Raw genomic sequence first — 14,770 nt, 5'->3', positions numbered from 1 at the left:
ATCTGAGGACAAAAGTGTTTCTACTTGTTCTCAATGGCAGGTTGAACAGCCTGCCATCATATTGAGGGGTGAGATGTGAGGAATCATACAAGTAGGGATAATGGTGCAAACTCCTGCAGCAGTCTCTTCTCAAAGACACTCACTTATTGAACTTGAAAGGTGATGAAGTAGTTGTGAGAAGAATGAAAAAAGATGTGTCAAGAGAGAGTTCAAACCCTGCCCACCTTCACATGTCCACACACCGTTTGCCAATCACTGCACAAAGTGGGTGCTGACTGTTGGTGTGTCAGATTGTCTGTTTGGGGTTTCAGGTGTTGTTAGAAGACCCAAGCACTTTCTTTGAAGCATACTAAGGCTTAAACAATGCAAGTTGAAAATAAAAGTTTGAAGCAGAGCTGTACTAACCACATCACAATATCACAGTAATGTATTTACATATATATTTACTGCAAAGAGAAATGAGCTGGTTTACCTGGCCTGTGTGCTCTGTTTCATCTTTGTTGATGAGATACATCACAAAGAATCTGAAACACACATACATACACATTTTTGAAAAATATGTATCCACTGGCAATATTATCACACATACACCCACATGCAAAAACACATGCCAGTAGTGTCAAATGTTAAATAAGATTTTGACCTTTACTATTTCTGAGTTGCACTATCAAGACAGAGCTCAAAGGTCTAAAACTGGTGGTGTCCTAGGCTTTTCCCATCATTTGGGCAAAACAAGAATAACACAAACTATAGATTTGTGCTACATTATCGCCATAAAACTAATAATAAATCTAGTACTAACTAAATAACACTGAACTAAAGGAAAACTAGACCTGAAATAATCACCGTTTGACCTTGAATCCTGTTTCTTAAATGTGGAGGATAGGGGAATATGTGACAAATTCCCACTGATTTCTGTGTTTTTACAAATCTGCATTCACTGAGTGCAAAGAACCTCAAACAGCCACTAGTGTTTGTGTGTCACTCCTCAAAAAACTCCCAGTTGTTATAAATCGGAAGCAAGGACCAACGAGAGCCCTGCACTTGTTGAGTTTTCCATTGAGGTGTACTGTATAACACTGATATAATATCTATATGATCCTCTGTACCTGCTCATAATTGCAAAGAATCCTTATATATTATAAAACACTGGTCGGCACCATGCTAGATGTACAAGTACATACATTAATACAAACACATAGAAACTCTCGATTCACTCACAGGTAGTTGGCTAAGTTGTGCTCCTGTAGCGTGTGCGTTTCAAAGCCATGTGGCACTGTGTCAAAGTAGTCGTTGCCTATTCCACAGATAAAACATTTGGTCTGGAAGAGAAACATGTAAGTGTTAAGCGTCATCAATGTTAAATTGCAACCTGCATCTGGATGTCATGCAAATGTATGAACATGTAAATATCCTCATGTGGTGTGACAGGTAATTTGAAGATTTGAGCTGTCCTATTGGGTGCTGTAACAAAAGTAGTTCCATACATTTTGATATTATACCTCAAATCAAATCAAATCAAATCAAACTTTATTTATATAGCACTTTTCATACATGTTAAAATGAAACACAAAGTGCTTTACAACAGTTAAAAACATTATAAAGAAAAACTTAAAAACAGATAAAACCCATCCCTCCTACCCGTGTGTACATATGCACACCCACGACTACACCCACACACAGTTACAGGAAGAAAAATACATAAGATAATAAATAAAGTAGATTAAATAGGATAAAATACTACAGAATATAAAACAGCAAAATAAAAGGCATCAACATAAGACAAATGATAAGAACCTAAGAGAATTTAAAGGTCAGGTAAAAGCCTAATTAAAAAGGTGTGTTTTTAACCTTCTTTTAAAAATATCAACAGTCTCTGAAAACCTGAGGCTCTCCGGCAGGCTGTTCCACAGGTGTGGAGCATAGTGGCTAAATGCCACCTCACCATGGGTTTTAGTTCTGGCTTTTGGTATGGATAAAAGGCTGGCACTAGAGGACCTCAGGGTCCGAGAGGGTTGATACAGTAAAAGCAGGTCAGATAAGTAAGAGGGCGCAAGACCGCTAAGACATTTAAAAACTAGTAAAAGAACCTTAAAATCGATCCTGAAGTGGACAGGGAGCCAATGCAGCGACTGTAAAACAGGTGTAATGTCTGGTCTTCATCAGCACACGTACGGCTGAGTTTTGAAGTATTTGGTTTGAAATACTCTTTTTAGGAAGACCAGAGAGCAGGGCATTACAGTAATCTAAATGACAGGTAATAAAAGCATGCATTAGCACCTCTGTGCTGGCCTGAGAGAGAAACGGGAGTTTGATATATTATATATATTTTTGATATGTGGGATAAAAGTCAGCTCAGAGTCAAAAATCACGCCCAGGTTTTTTATAAATTGTGTTGGTTTAAAATCTTGTAATTTTGGTAAAAGTTTCTCAGTCTGGCCTTCAGGACCTATAACTAAAACCCCTGTTTTGTCCTGGTTGAGCTGTAGGAAATTCCCTGTCATCCATAACTTGATATCTAAAATGCTGTTAAAAAGGGTATCTATTGGCCCTGTGTCATCAGGAGACACGGCAATGTACAACTGTGTATCAGCTATGTACCTGTCACTCATGTGCTGTACAATACTGCATTGTTTGAAGTAGTAAAGAGTGTGTGTGTGTGTGTGTGTGTGTGTGTGTGTGTGTGTGTGTGTGTGTGTGTGTGTGTGTGCGTGTGTGTGTCTGTCTTTTCACCTCCATGTCTTCTTTCACTTGTTCCTGCTGATCCCTCAACTCTCCAAAAGCATCGATGATCAAGCCTAGAATGTTCAGACCAGAGACGGTGTAGCAATTAAAGCCCTGGCCCACAATCTTTCACTATTCAAGTCAACACGGTTTGAGGTAGAAAGAAACTGGACTACAACCACCTGAAAACAGCAAGTCATTTGTTTTATCCAATTTACCTTTGAAAGAGGGTGCCTCTGTAGCTCTGTATGCAGATGACCTGCTACTTTATGTTACAAACCCAGCAGTTATTATGATAGTTTAATTTTGAGATGATTTTTGCGGTTATAAGCTGAATCTTCAGAAAGTGGAAAGTCCATCCATCCATCCATTTTCTATGCCGCTTATCCTTTTCGGGGTCACGGGGGGGCCGGAGCCTATCTCGGCTGTCAACGGGCAAGAGGCGGGGTACACCCTGGACCGGTCGCCAGTCGATCGCAGGGCACATACACACAATCATTCACACTCACACTCACACCTAGGGGCAATTTAGAGTCACCAATCAACCTAATGAGCATGTTTTTGGTCTGTGGGAGGAAGCCGGAGTACCCGGAGAGAACCCACGCATGCACGGGAAGAACATGCAAACTTCACACAGAAAGGCCCGACCCAGGAATCAAACCTGCGACCTTCTTGCTATGAGGCACGCGCACTACCTGCTGCACCACCGTGCAGCCCAAAGTGGAAAGTTTTACCATTAATATAATTCTTTCACAGCTCCAACAGTCAAACTTGACTTTCCATATAAGCCAATCTGTGTTGTTGTCCATATTGTTTACTTACAACTTGTTTGTTGTCCCCGGAATGGCTTAATGCACATCTGTTAAGTCATATAAAGATCCATAGCATATGAAGTGTACTTAATGTTGATGTGTCCTACATGTATGCAATTTAACAAGTAACCTGTGTACATGCTTTGATTTGGTCTTTATTTTTCACATCCCTAATCTATCATTTCATTTTTGTTATGTTAATACATTTTTTTACACATTTTTTAAAATCTCCTTTAAAGTCTCCAAGAAATGATTAGCTATGTAATGTCCCCATAAGTTTTGTATACATGACTGTGTGTGTGTGTGTGTGTGTGTGTGTGTGTGTGTGTGTGTGTGTGTGTGTGTGTGTGTGTGTGTGTGTGTGTGTGTGTGTGTGTGCGTGTGTGTGTGTGTGTGTGTGTGTGTGTGTGTGTGTGTGTGTGCGCATGTATTTTGGATTTCTCACCCTGGATGATGGCCAGGAGGATTACAATGACAAAGAAGAAGAAGGTGATGTCAAAGATGATGCGATAGATCTCATACTCATCACCCGCTGGGTCCTCAATCTGGTCACCAATCCCTCCACCTGCTCTCACACCGACATACATGTGGAACATGTAGCACTGGGAGACAGGATGAGAGACACAGGGGGGGGACCAGTTTACAGCACCTTCACTCAAATTTTCCAATAAAACATGTTAATGTTTTTTTGTTAATTTGCACCAAATTACAGTAACAGTTAAAAATGCAGGTCAGGTGGACAAACCTGATAAAATTTTCTAATAGCTCTTTGTCTGTGCAGCCTTTTAAAAGCATTAATCTGAAGAATCTTGTGACGTTAAAAGGTCAAAAATAAATCACACCCTAATTCCAAAGTAGTTGGGACACAAATAAGACCGGATGTGATCATTTGCTAATCCCTTTTGACTTACACTCAATTGAAAACAGTACAAAGACAATATATTTAATGTTTTACCTCATCAATTTCAGAATTTTTTTGTAAATTTATGCTGATTCTACATGGGCTCAGGAACACTTCATAAAAACAGTGTCAGTTAAGACTGCATTCTGTGTTTATGTAAGTTGTAAACAGTGTCCCAACTTTTTGGAATTTGGGGTTATACCTGAACTAATCTGCTATGAATGGACTTAAATGTTTTTAATGTGCCAGGTTTCATTCATACAATTTATGTCCCAGTCCAATTAATATTAAAACTGAAAATGCTTCTGTGAGTGTTTCATTTGTAGTATGACCATCATAAATCGAGCACCAAAGCACAAAACAGATAACCACCAAAATCCTTTTCCAGAGGGAAAAGGAGCCAGTGTGCTAGTGAGCGTAGTCTAATGTTTGTGGCTAAGTGACAAACTCTTAAATAGACATGTCATGTATAAAGAAGGAACAACATGCAGCGTACTGAGCAGAAGGAGGGAAAGGGAAGAAAACAGGGCTAGGTGAGGAACAAGTGAACTGAAAAGGAGAGATCTGTTCAGATCCTCTCCTCCTTCTGTCAGTGTTATTGTAAGGGATTTATTCACATTAAGGGAGGAGAGGAAAGAGCAAAACCCCCCCTGGGGCAGTGGCCCTTCATCAGTCTATCCCTCCATCCCACTAAGCCCCTGTCACCTTTCTGTATACCAGGCAGAACTGCCACCCAGCCCCTTAATAGGAAACAGAAGAGCTCTATGGAATGCTATGGGTGGTTGACTATAGGGGATTAAAGTGTGTGTGTGTATCCTGAAATTTCCGGGTGACAGAAGGCCCTCTTCCACCCCCAGAAAACACACACCATAGAGCCCTTATATAGTATTTCTTTCAGATGGCTTGGCAGCAGCGAACAGCCTCATCACAGCTGTAATTCATTCTGTCTTTTCCTGTTTCCCTCCTCCATCACTGAAAAGATATTCATATATATTTGAGTTACATGACACATGGTTACACTTCCTACGTTATTGTAGCTGTTAGGCTAAACTGCATTACAACCTTGTGTGAATGTAAAGGATTACACCAAAATGTTTAAAAAGCATAATAAACCTACTATCACTGTATCATGAAGTGAGATTAGTGGGTTAGCAGCTATCTTTGGCAAAGATCCAGTATCACATTCACTTTCACAGAGCAGGTTCACCTTTAATCACGATAAATCACAAGGGTAGCTTGTGTTTCCAGTTTCCAGATCCCATTACCCCAGATCATCATTGTTAGGCTTCATGAAGTCAGATACTGTTCCCAAAAAGAGCCTTAAGTTGAACTTGAACCATGATAAACACCCCAGGTTGGTAGATAAAATTAATCTTCCTTAATGTCACGTGAGCTATTGCTATTCCTAAAAAGCTAACAGATGCCTTGAAGAGAAACTAACAAGAAAAGTCTGTGTAATCTTTCAGAAGCTCAGCTGAACCTCAGAAAAAGCCTGAGGGTGAACACTGTCAGACTAAAAGCTCTGACCCATGACTCCCTGTCCATACATGGTGTTGTTTCCTCTTTACTGACAGTCTCCACAGGGTACTTCCTACTTTAAATGAGACAGGCTTTACGGACATTATCAGCCAGAACAGCAATGAGCCACTGCCCAAAAACTCAACAGCAGCTAAGAGGTAGCAACTTGAACCATGGTCTTAATATTTAACAACACTCAACCATGCAGATGATACAGTTTAGCTTCAGATTATTTCCTTGAAAAGTCACCAGAAACTATCAGTCTCAGTGCCCAGTCTGGCTTTTGGTCCACAGTGCTTTACCTCCAATACTCCTGGCTGTCATTAGTGTTGCCTACACATCCATTCATATAACAGAACTATTGCCCTGGTACATACATCTAACTGCTACTCGCCATTTGAAACACAGCATCAAGCAACCCACCCATCATTCATATGTTATTCATTTGAAGCTCATTCATTAAATGTTAGCTAACCTCATCCTCTCTGTCTCTTACATGTTGTATCAGGTATTTGTGCCTGTCCACATGTACCCAAGTCCACTGTATTTGCCATTATAGTAAAAGACAATATGGTCAGCTGCACTATATCACCTAAAAGCAATACACTTCTAATACTCACCGTCAACATGTCGTCACACTTCATGTCTGGCAGTTCTCCATCTTCACCCTTGTTGTAGAACTTCCTGAAGAAGTTGAAGGCAACTACTGTGTAGAGGTACACCACCACTGCCAACAGGCCAACAGTTAACACCAGCTGAAACGCAGGAGAAAAGAAAAGGCAGTACAAGAGAGTCTGGGTACAGAGAAAACATCAGCTTGAGGATAGGTGTGCTGGAATATGTATGCAGTTGTTTTATGCTGGCTATACTGTAGCTGAGTACGGAACTGTTTACCTGTTTGCCATTGTGTGTGACTGAGGACAAAATGGTACGCAGTGTCTTGAAGCCCATGGCGATGTCAAGCAGATGTGCAGCAAAGAAGAAGTTGTTATAGTGACCCAGGATGGACATGGTCATATACCAGGCCAGATACAGGAAGGACTGTAGGGAGGGAGCGAGAGAATGAGAGGTAAGTCATGATAGTGACTATTACATGTAGTATATGATAATAATGTTCAGTTTGTGGCTACATTTACATGGGTTTTCCACATTGGTGCAGGTTAGTCTATCAGCTCATTAAAAACTGGAAATGAACCCAGAATTAGACATCAACTGGACCAAAATGTCTCATAAATCACAAACAATGAGACCACAGATATTTATGAGCTGGAAATTCTGTAGTGAATCCACATGATGGAGCCAGACATGAATGGTGAGGGATTTTGTGCTAGTGCAAACTTACATTGTCTGTGAATACAACCCCTAGCTTCCAGATCTGGTACTTGACATCAATGGAGTTCAGCCTGGTGACAGAGAGAGGGAGAGAAGGGTCTGATACCTGCAGTGCCCATTTTATTGCAAGTATGTACAGATCAGCCAGTAGGGAATTATTCATGAGTCAAAGAAAAAAAGGTTCTGTTCTAAGACTACAATTGGTATTCTGCCTATCAATATTGTAACGGGGGGGTACACTGATTTGGAAGAAGAAAACCAAAGTTGACCAGAGAAACAGAAAATGAGTATCATTTTGTTTTTCCAGCCCTTTGGAAACTTTTGTTTAATGACATCAATGATTCAAGATGCTGGATACATTATTGCCACAACAATACAAACAATACATCCAGCTTAATGTGTACTGAAAACAAAAATAACCAAACCACTGAGGGAAGAAAGAGAGGGAGAGAATACTCACACAGCAGCCAGTGAGCTGTCTCTCCTGGGCTTTCTCTTTTTGTGAGCATCGCTGAAGTCCAGAGCAGCCTTGTCCATTCCCAGCAGCTCACTGATGCGGTCATGACCGTAGAACTCTCCGTATTTATCCATCACCTGAGGAAGAGCAGGACTTCATGAAGGAACAGTCGAACAACATCTTCATAACAGATTCTTAAAAAAATGCTTTTTTCAATCAGACACATACAGGGAGCTGCAGTATAACCGGAATTGATGGCTGCCAGTGCAAGAGCTATGTTTTACTATAGCCACCTGGAGCAACAGAGTCACTTAGCAGGAAGTTTAGCCTGATTTATCTTTAATCTAACTCTGCCCTAAGGACAGGAGAAATGTGACTCTGGTCTTGGTTGATAAGGATGTTCACTGCAATACCTAAGAGTCTCTTGAACGGTCTGCACAGATTTATCAGGGCTACCTGGAATATGATGACAGTGTTTTTTAAGCTAGTAGTCACTGAGTCAATTCACCAAAGGGGAGAGATTTATGGGTTCACTGCATAGGAAAAAAGAAAGGCTCACATGAAATCTATAAATAGCCACATACAACCCTGATTCCAAAAAAGCCGGGATGAGATAGTATCGTGATTGGGTATGAAAGGGACATCCTAGAAAGGCTCAATCACTCACAAGCCGAGATGGGGCAAGGTTCACTACTGTGAAACACAACTGTATAAAGGATATGACTACACTGGCTCAGGAACACTTTGTAAAACCGTTGCCAGCAAACACGGTTTGTATGCTAATGTTTCTGTGTCTGTTGTTGTCATCAGTAGATCCTTTATGAATACAGCCCCGGATGTACAAAAACATACCTTCCTCTTCACAAACTTATCCCAGTAGTTGTTGGGGAAAGATCTGAAAATCAGAGGACAAAAGGCTCATGAATCACATCATCTATGAAAGTGTATTATTACCGAAAAAAGCAAGGTAGGTCTGACCAAACTACAGCCTCATGTTCTTCTGGTTTTACACTCACCTACCTGTCATGAGTGCTTTCTTTTCAAAAGATGCTGCAGCATATATGACAGAAACTACAAGCTCATATAAAGTACATACACACTCTTACACACACAGGGTGTACTCACTGTGTATTGATCACCAGTCTGTCCCATTGGCCTTTGATGTCATCCTCAGACGGTTGTTCTGTGATGTAAAGGCCATCAAATTCCAGTTTCCTGGCCACCTCCTTCTCACGCTTAAAGATCACCAGTGGCACCTACATAACACACACACACACACACACACACACACACACACATACACACCCACCCACCCACCCACCCACCCCCACACACACACACACACACACACACACACACACACACACACACACACACACACACACACACTATGGAGTTATATTTCATTTCAGGGAATTCAAATCCTTGGATTGGTTCTATTTGACAATATCTCTGAACAATGTCAATTTCTAAAAATATTAAGATTAAATGACAGACTGTAATAATAAATGATTTGTTGTTTGATTGTTACAGGCTTTTAATGACAAATAACGTCTACAGATTCCAATATCTTTTAAATAGTTCAGCTATAGATCAGTAGTAACTATCCTGCCTTAAGACAGTAGTATCCGATGATGCAGAAGAAGGAGATGACAGTATGCAGGATGGCCAGGATCCGTAACATGGGCTCCATGTATCCACTGCTCTCCTCCAGAACAAAACGGACTGTGACGGGCTTCAGGGGCTCCCCAGCCTCAACCATTACCTCCTCCTTTGTCTCCATTGCTTCACCTGCCAGTGGATCCCACTGAATGCTGCTGTCTGGTTGGCTGCTGGGGTACACTACTTCTCTTTCCTCAACCACAGATGATGATGTAGAAACCTGGTAGGGACAATGTATTAGTCCTTTAAATACAGGAATCAAGCTAGATCTGTAAGAATAAAAGAAAACATGACCAGTTGTTGTCACTCTGATAACAAATTCATGGGAAGGAAATCATATAAGCAACATGGACAATCCTATACTTTAGCCTTCAATAACATATTGAACCTTTATAAAGCTTGGCAAGGGTTTAGATTGTCACAAAAGGGTTCATTCTCCAAACCTTATACAAGTAGGGAAAACAATAAGATGAAAATTTGACTAATGTAAAGTTATCAAATGCACTTGACCACAGCAAAGTTCATTGCAATGCATTTTTAGGCCACTTGGAGGCAGCGGGGCAAGCTGTAAACACATTATTGGCATATTATCTCAAAAAAACTGGTCTCTACACATTCAGCAGATAGAGAACAACACTCGCACTCACGTGGAGTCATTTCTCTCTTCATCTAAAGAATCCAATATTTACTCAATATTCACATTTGTCTGTCTGCTGTTTGGTCCCTCACAGACAGTGTGCAGTTTTTAGAGTCAGTCTTTATCTTTTTTCTCAGCTGCTGTGGGAAACAACATTGATGAGAGTGGTGAGACTGAACCAAAATAATAATGCTAAGGGCTGTCAACCAAACCAATGAGCTGAAAGAAAGAGCTGAGGGGAACTGCAGAGTTGGGTGATAATTATCTGTGAGTCTGTGGGTCACCATGAGGAACAATGTTCATATTTAATTTTGTCATTGGACCCAGTCTTAACAGAAAAAGATTTATTAATGCTTTAAAAATGTGAATCATATTTTCTTGTCCCTATAATAAATTTGCAATCTTTGCTTCAAGGCCTTTTCATACTGATGGCGTCATTGTGGCAGGTTTTATCAGGTACGTCCGCTAGAAAAACTTGCAGCATGTACTTACAGCATTAGGCTATTTTCATGTTCTACCTTGCAAACATTGAGACAGAGAAAAAAACAGTGCTGCATGCTAACCTTCGAGATTTGTACATTCATACCTTAAAGGAGAATAAACCAGGGTTAAATTTCATTTTCTACCTTTATCCTGTAGCAGCACACACAGCCTACAGCAATGTCTTACTGCAGTGCTTGTTGGTCTAAATATGCTATTGTTGGTCTCTCATGTGGTAGCTACAAGAAAAGAAGGTCTGTGAAAAATGAACATTTCTGTGTCTTACCAAAACCACTCATACATGACAGTAACATCACTTGTGAACAACTACCTTATAGAATAGGAGGATGAAGTTGATTGCAAAGGCAACAAACAACGCCAGCATCCTCATATTGTAGAAGTTCCTCGCAAAGTAGTTCTGCAGGGGAGAAAGACAGAGAAGCTACTGATGCGTTTCAGGATGCGACAGGCAGAGCGGTTGATGTCAGACTTCCAAACAAGCTTTTAAATCAACTGTTTCAAAATTGTGCTGTTCACATCATCACTCATGTCATCACTTGAAAATATCAACCTAATTTCCAGTGATGGTTGCTTGCTTTCATTTGGATAACTGCATTATATCAGAACCCTCCACCTCACTTCTACTGTCCACAATGTCTGTGACCAGCATTTGTTGAAACTTTGTGAAAATGTTCACAGGAGGATGGAAAACACTGAGTTGACACAGAGTTGACCAGCACCGTAGAAACAAAAGGACAGAAAGAATTCCTCTACCAGTAGTTTCCTCTGGTAGGCTAGGATTTTCTTCAAGAAGGCAGACTCCTGCAGATCAGGTTCATCAGACTTCGAGGTGTGATGCCTTCTCACTTTTGGCTTCATCTTCTCATTCTTCTGTTGTTTGTCTTGTTTCTCAACATGTCCACTCCTGAAATCACAAAACAGCTCACACTCTCACACAGCTGACAATAAAATATTGCTTCACTGTGGCTTCATTTATTTCACTGTATTTTCAGATTTTGCTGGCCTAACTGAATGGTCTGGCAGCTGTTACACACTCTGATGTTATAACACCAAGCTGCTAATCAAAGGCGCTGCATTATGTAGTAAATATGTAAACATACTCAGATGTTTTCTCAGGTTCACACTGTGTCTCTGCTGTTGCTTCTTTCTCATCTGAAGAGGACGATTTCGACTGAAACAGAAAACACTTTCAGACAAACAAGCCAGTGTGTGGGTAAGGGTGTGTTTCATGAAAATGCAGTTTTCTGCAGAGTTAGAATCATTTTGATAATTTGACAGGTCATTTCTGTATCTCTTTTATCTCTGTGCTCTTGGACTTGGAAGCTGAAAAAACAAGATGTCACATACTCCCATGCACCAATCAGGATTTAGCAACTTTTGAATGACTTGTTTAATGACTGTCAGTCAAATCTGATTAAACCACACACACACTTATTCCCAAAGAAGCGGATGAGGTTGATCATTGCTTTATTCACGTAGTAATGAGTGTTTGTCAATGTCAGTCTGTTGGTCAGTCTCATCTGACAAAGAAAGAAAGAAAGAAAGAAAGAAAGAAAGAAAGAAAGAAAGAAAGAAAGAAAGAAAGAAAGAAAATATTAATAAGGAAAAAAAAAAAAAAACAATAATCATGAACTCACCTGATGCCTCTGTCTAAGCTCAGGTGGGGGTGCTGTGGGTGGTGTTGGGGAAGGTACCGGGGTGTTAAGCAGTTCAGTCAGGCTGGCATTGGGGTTATGTGGGGTGATTTTGTACTGCCCCCCCTCTCTTCTTAAGTCTAGGCCAAAAATGTCTGACAGCAGCTCAGTCTCACTGGTGTTGACTGCTAGGTCAGCCAAGTCTTCCTTTGGGGAGCTGCGGTCAGAGGGTCTCTTCTCCCTGTCCTCCCCTTCGCCCCTCACTTCGTCCTGGGTGGGATCAGGCATGTTGGCCAGCAGCTCTGACACCTGAGGATGGAGGCAGTTTATGTGTTTAGGAACAATTCTCACTGTAGATAGACTGCTCTATTGTTTTAGAATTATGCAAAAGACAAAAACCTTTATGGTCTTGGCCCCCTCCACCAGATTGCCCCCCATGAAGGTGTTGTAGAAGATTCGGCAAAATCCTCGGGCCACACTGAATGCCACATGGAGGAGGCCAAGCAACACCGACCAGTAGAAGGACACGAGGGTGGTCACCATGTCCTTCACTGTCATGTTCTTTATCCTCTTCATCTGCTTCTTCAAACTCTTCATGGACAGCACCTGAAAAGAGTAATAACAAAAACTGTTCAATGCCCACATTTACACATTGTCATGTAACCGTATCAAACAGCATCAACAGTCATGTTTCATTACCACCCAACACCTGTCTGATTATCTGCTCAAAGTCAAATATTCTTTTAAAACACTCCAAAACACAGCCACCCACTGTCTTGAATGTCAGCTGTGTTTGGTGCTTTGTGTGCTCTCACCTTGATGAGCAGCATGACATTGTATCGCAGAGCTAACAGTGCCATGCGGACAGTGGTAACAGAGAAGAAGCCCATCTCAGGGTTCTCCTCGTCTGGCTTTTCCCGCTCACTCTCCTCTTTGACTGCTGATCTCTCACCAGCATCAGACATCTGAGCTGCCAGCTGCATTTCAAAGATGGTGTCCTCGCAGAAATTCACAAACAGTTCCATCTTCTCCTTCTCCCCTCCTTCGTTCACCACATCAAAGATGAACTGACGCTTGGATTCTTTGACCTGGGTAGAAGGTAAATAAGTGAACACAAGGAGCTGGGAGGATATTTGGGAATTTGTTGTCACTACTGAACACTTTAAACAAATCAAGTAGCATCTCTTTGAAGTGACACATTTTATGCTCACTGTGTTCCTATGTTTTTTGTTCATAAGCTGTACCTGAGGTTTCTCCCACTGTGTTCGACTGGACTCGCTTATCTCAAAGTAGACCCTCTCAATGCGCTTGGCACTGCCCATGATCTCGATCCGGCCCAGGTAGGGTTGGAAGTAGTTGAGGACGCTCTCTGCCAGCTCCAGGAAGGTCTGCAGCCGGGTGTCATGAGGCATGTGCTCCGACAGGTTGGTCAGCAAAACCGCCACATTGAAGCCAATGTCCTTTAGAAACACAGTTCAGTTTGAAGTGTTTTTTTTTTCTTTTTTTTTCTTTTGAATACAACTTTCCTTTTTTTGGCATGTTCCCCACTATATAGCTTGAGAGCCTCTAAAATCCTGTCATAGATGAGGTCCCCAAAGAATGAATTCTCAAGATATTAGTTAGGTCTATTTTCCTGGGGTAGATCTGAACCCAATTTTTATTGACAGTAAGTACATCTGACAAGTGAAAGCACACACAGATGTCATATATACAGCAAGGTTTTTATTACTCTAAATTACTGTCAGACACATGATATTAGAGAAGTTTTTAAACATTTTGGTGACAGCACACCCTCATACTGTACCGACTGAATAGGTTGATTGCCAAAGACTCCCAAAACAACATATAAGGTCGTTAGTACCAGTGATAGGTGTATTGGACCTCCATCATCACATAGTTAAGGCTGTGAAATGGTCTCAGTTTGTAAAAGTTTAGGCACCAAATTTGCTTGGTTAGGATGAATGTAAGACAACTGGATCTGCTTGTAGAAACCTGAAGACATTTCACATCCCATCCAAGGGGCTTTTTCAGGTCTGACTGGTGGGGAGTCCAAGGCATTTTTGTGGGGTTGTTATCAAGATCATTGATACCACCTGTGTCATTAGTACTCCTGACTGTGTAACAGCAGTTGTTCATCATTGGATTCACCTGAGGCCAAGTGGAAACAATAATTGTTGGACACATGAGGCCAATTGTGAATAGTTGTTAAATCTCCTGGGAAGGGATAAAAGGACAGCATTGTAGGTGGGGGATAAGTGGTGTCGTAGACTTGCTCCTTTGTTGAGGGATGTGTTTGTTTAATGGTTGCTTAGTTTCCCCGATATACAAGTATGTGCATTCTTCACTGCATTGGACTGCATACACTAGATTGCTTTTCTTGTGTTTGGGTGTGCAATCTTTTGGATAGAACTGTCTTACCCTACATTTTCACGTAGCAAGGTATTTTGGAAAATGGATATTTTAGCCCCTCCGTTTTTAAAAATAACATTGTGCACACAACATCGTTTTCAAAAATGTAGTCGTTTACATGAACCCAGATAAATACGCCGTCGAGCGCATCATAACTATGCCAAACCTATGGACGCGAGTGTA

At 41.1% G+C, this 14,770-nt stretch overlaps 2 protein-coding genes across 2 annotated transcripts in view; one reads left to right on the top strand and one right to left on the bottom strand.

The window, feature by feature from the left end:
* Positions 1 to 14,770, bottom strand: part of ryr2a (ryanodine receptor 2a (cardiac)) — a 198,882-nt gene that overhangs the window by 5,565 nt on the left and 178,547 nt on the right. Inside the window, exons 98-115 of the mRNA XM_070990859.1 lie at positions 13,423 to 13,638; positions 12,994 to 13,266; positions 12,578 to 12,784; positions 12,182 to 12,487; positions 11,645 to 11,715; positions 11,298 to 11,448; positions 10,855 to 10,941; positions 9,357 to 9,626; positions 8,870 to 9,000; positions 8,597 to 8,639; positions 7,748 to 7,881; positions 7,298 to 7,358; positions 6,850 to 6,996; positions 6,576 to 6,710; positions 3,982 to 4,138; positions 2,734 to 2,798; positions 1,222 to 1,322; positions 473 to 524 (exon numbers count right to left, since the gene is read on the bottom strand). Of these exons, the coding sequence (XP_070846960.1) occupies positions 473 to 524; positions 1,222 to 1,322; positions 2,734 to 2,798; positions 3,982 to 4,138; positions 6,576 to 6,710; positions 6,850 to 6,996; positions 7,298 to 7,358; positions 7,748 to 7,881; positions 8,597 to 8,639; positions 8,870 to 9,000; positions 9,357 to 9,626; positions 10,855 to 10,941; positions 11,298 to 11,448; positions 11,645 to 11,715; positions 12,182 to 12,487; positions 12,578 to 12,784; positions 12,994 to 13,266; positions 13,423 to 13,638 (2,607 nt within the window). The remainder of the gene's footprint in view (positions 1 to 472; positions 525 to 1,221; positions 1,323 to 2,733; positions 2,799 to 3,981; positions 4,139 to 6,575; positions 6,711 to 6,849; positions 6,997 to 7,297; positions 7,359 to 7,747; positions 7,882 to 8,596; positions 8,640 to 8,869; positions 9,001 to 9,356; positions 9,627 to 10,854; positions 10,942 to 11,297; positions 11,449 to 11,644; positions 11,716 to 12,181; positions 12,488 to 12,577; positions 12,785 to 12,993; positions 13,267 to 13,422; positions 13,639 to 14,770) is intronic.
* Positions 1 to 14,770, top strand: part of adgra1a (adhesion G protein-coupled receptor A1a) — a 339,338-nt gene that overhangs the window by 149,856 nt on the left and 174,712 nt on the right. The window lies entirely within an intron of this gene.

This window comes from Chaetodon trifascialis, chromosome 21 (assembly GCF_039877785.1).
Source record: "Chaetodon trifascialis isolate fChaTrf1 chromosome 21, fChaTrf1.hap1, whole genome shotgun sequence".
Lineage (NCBI taxonomy): Eukaryota > Metazoa > Chordata > Actinopteri > Chaetodontiformes > Chaetodontidae > Chaetodon > Chaetodon trifascialis.
This window is presented reverse-complemented; position numbering and strand designations above follow the sequence as displayed.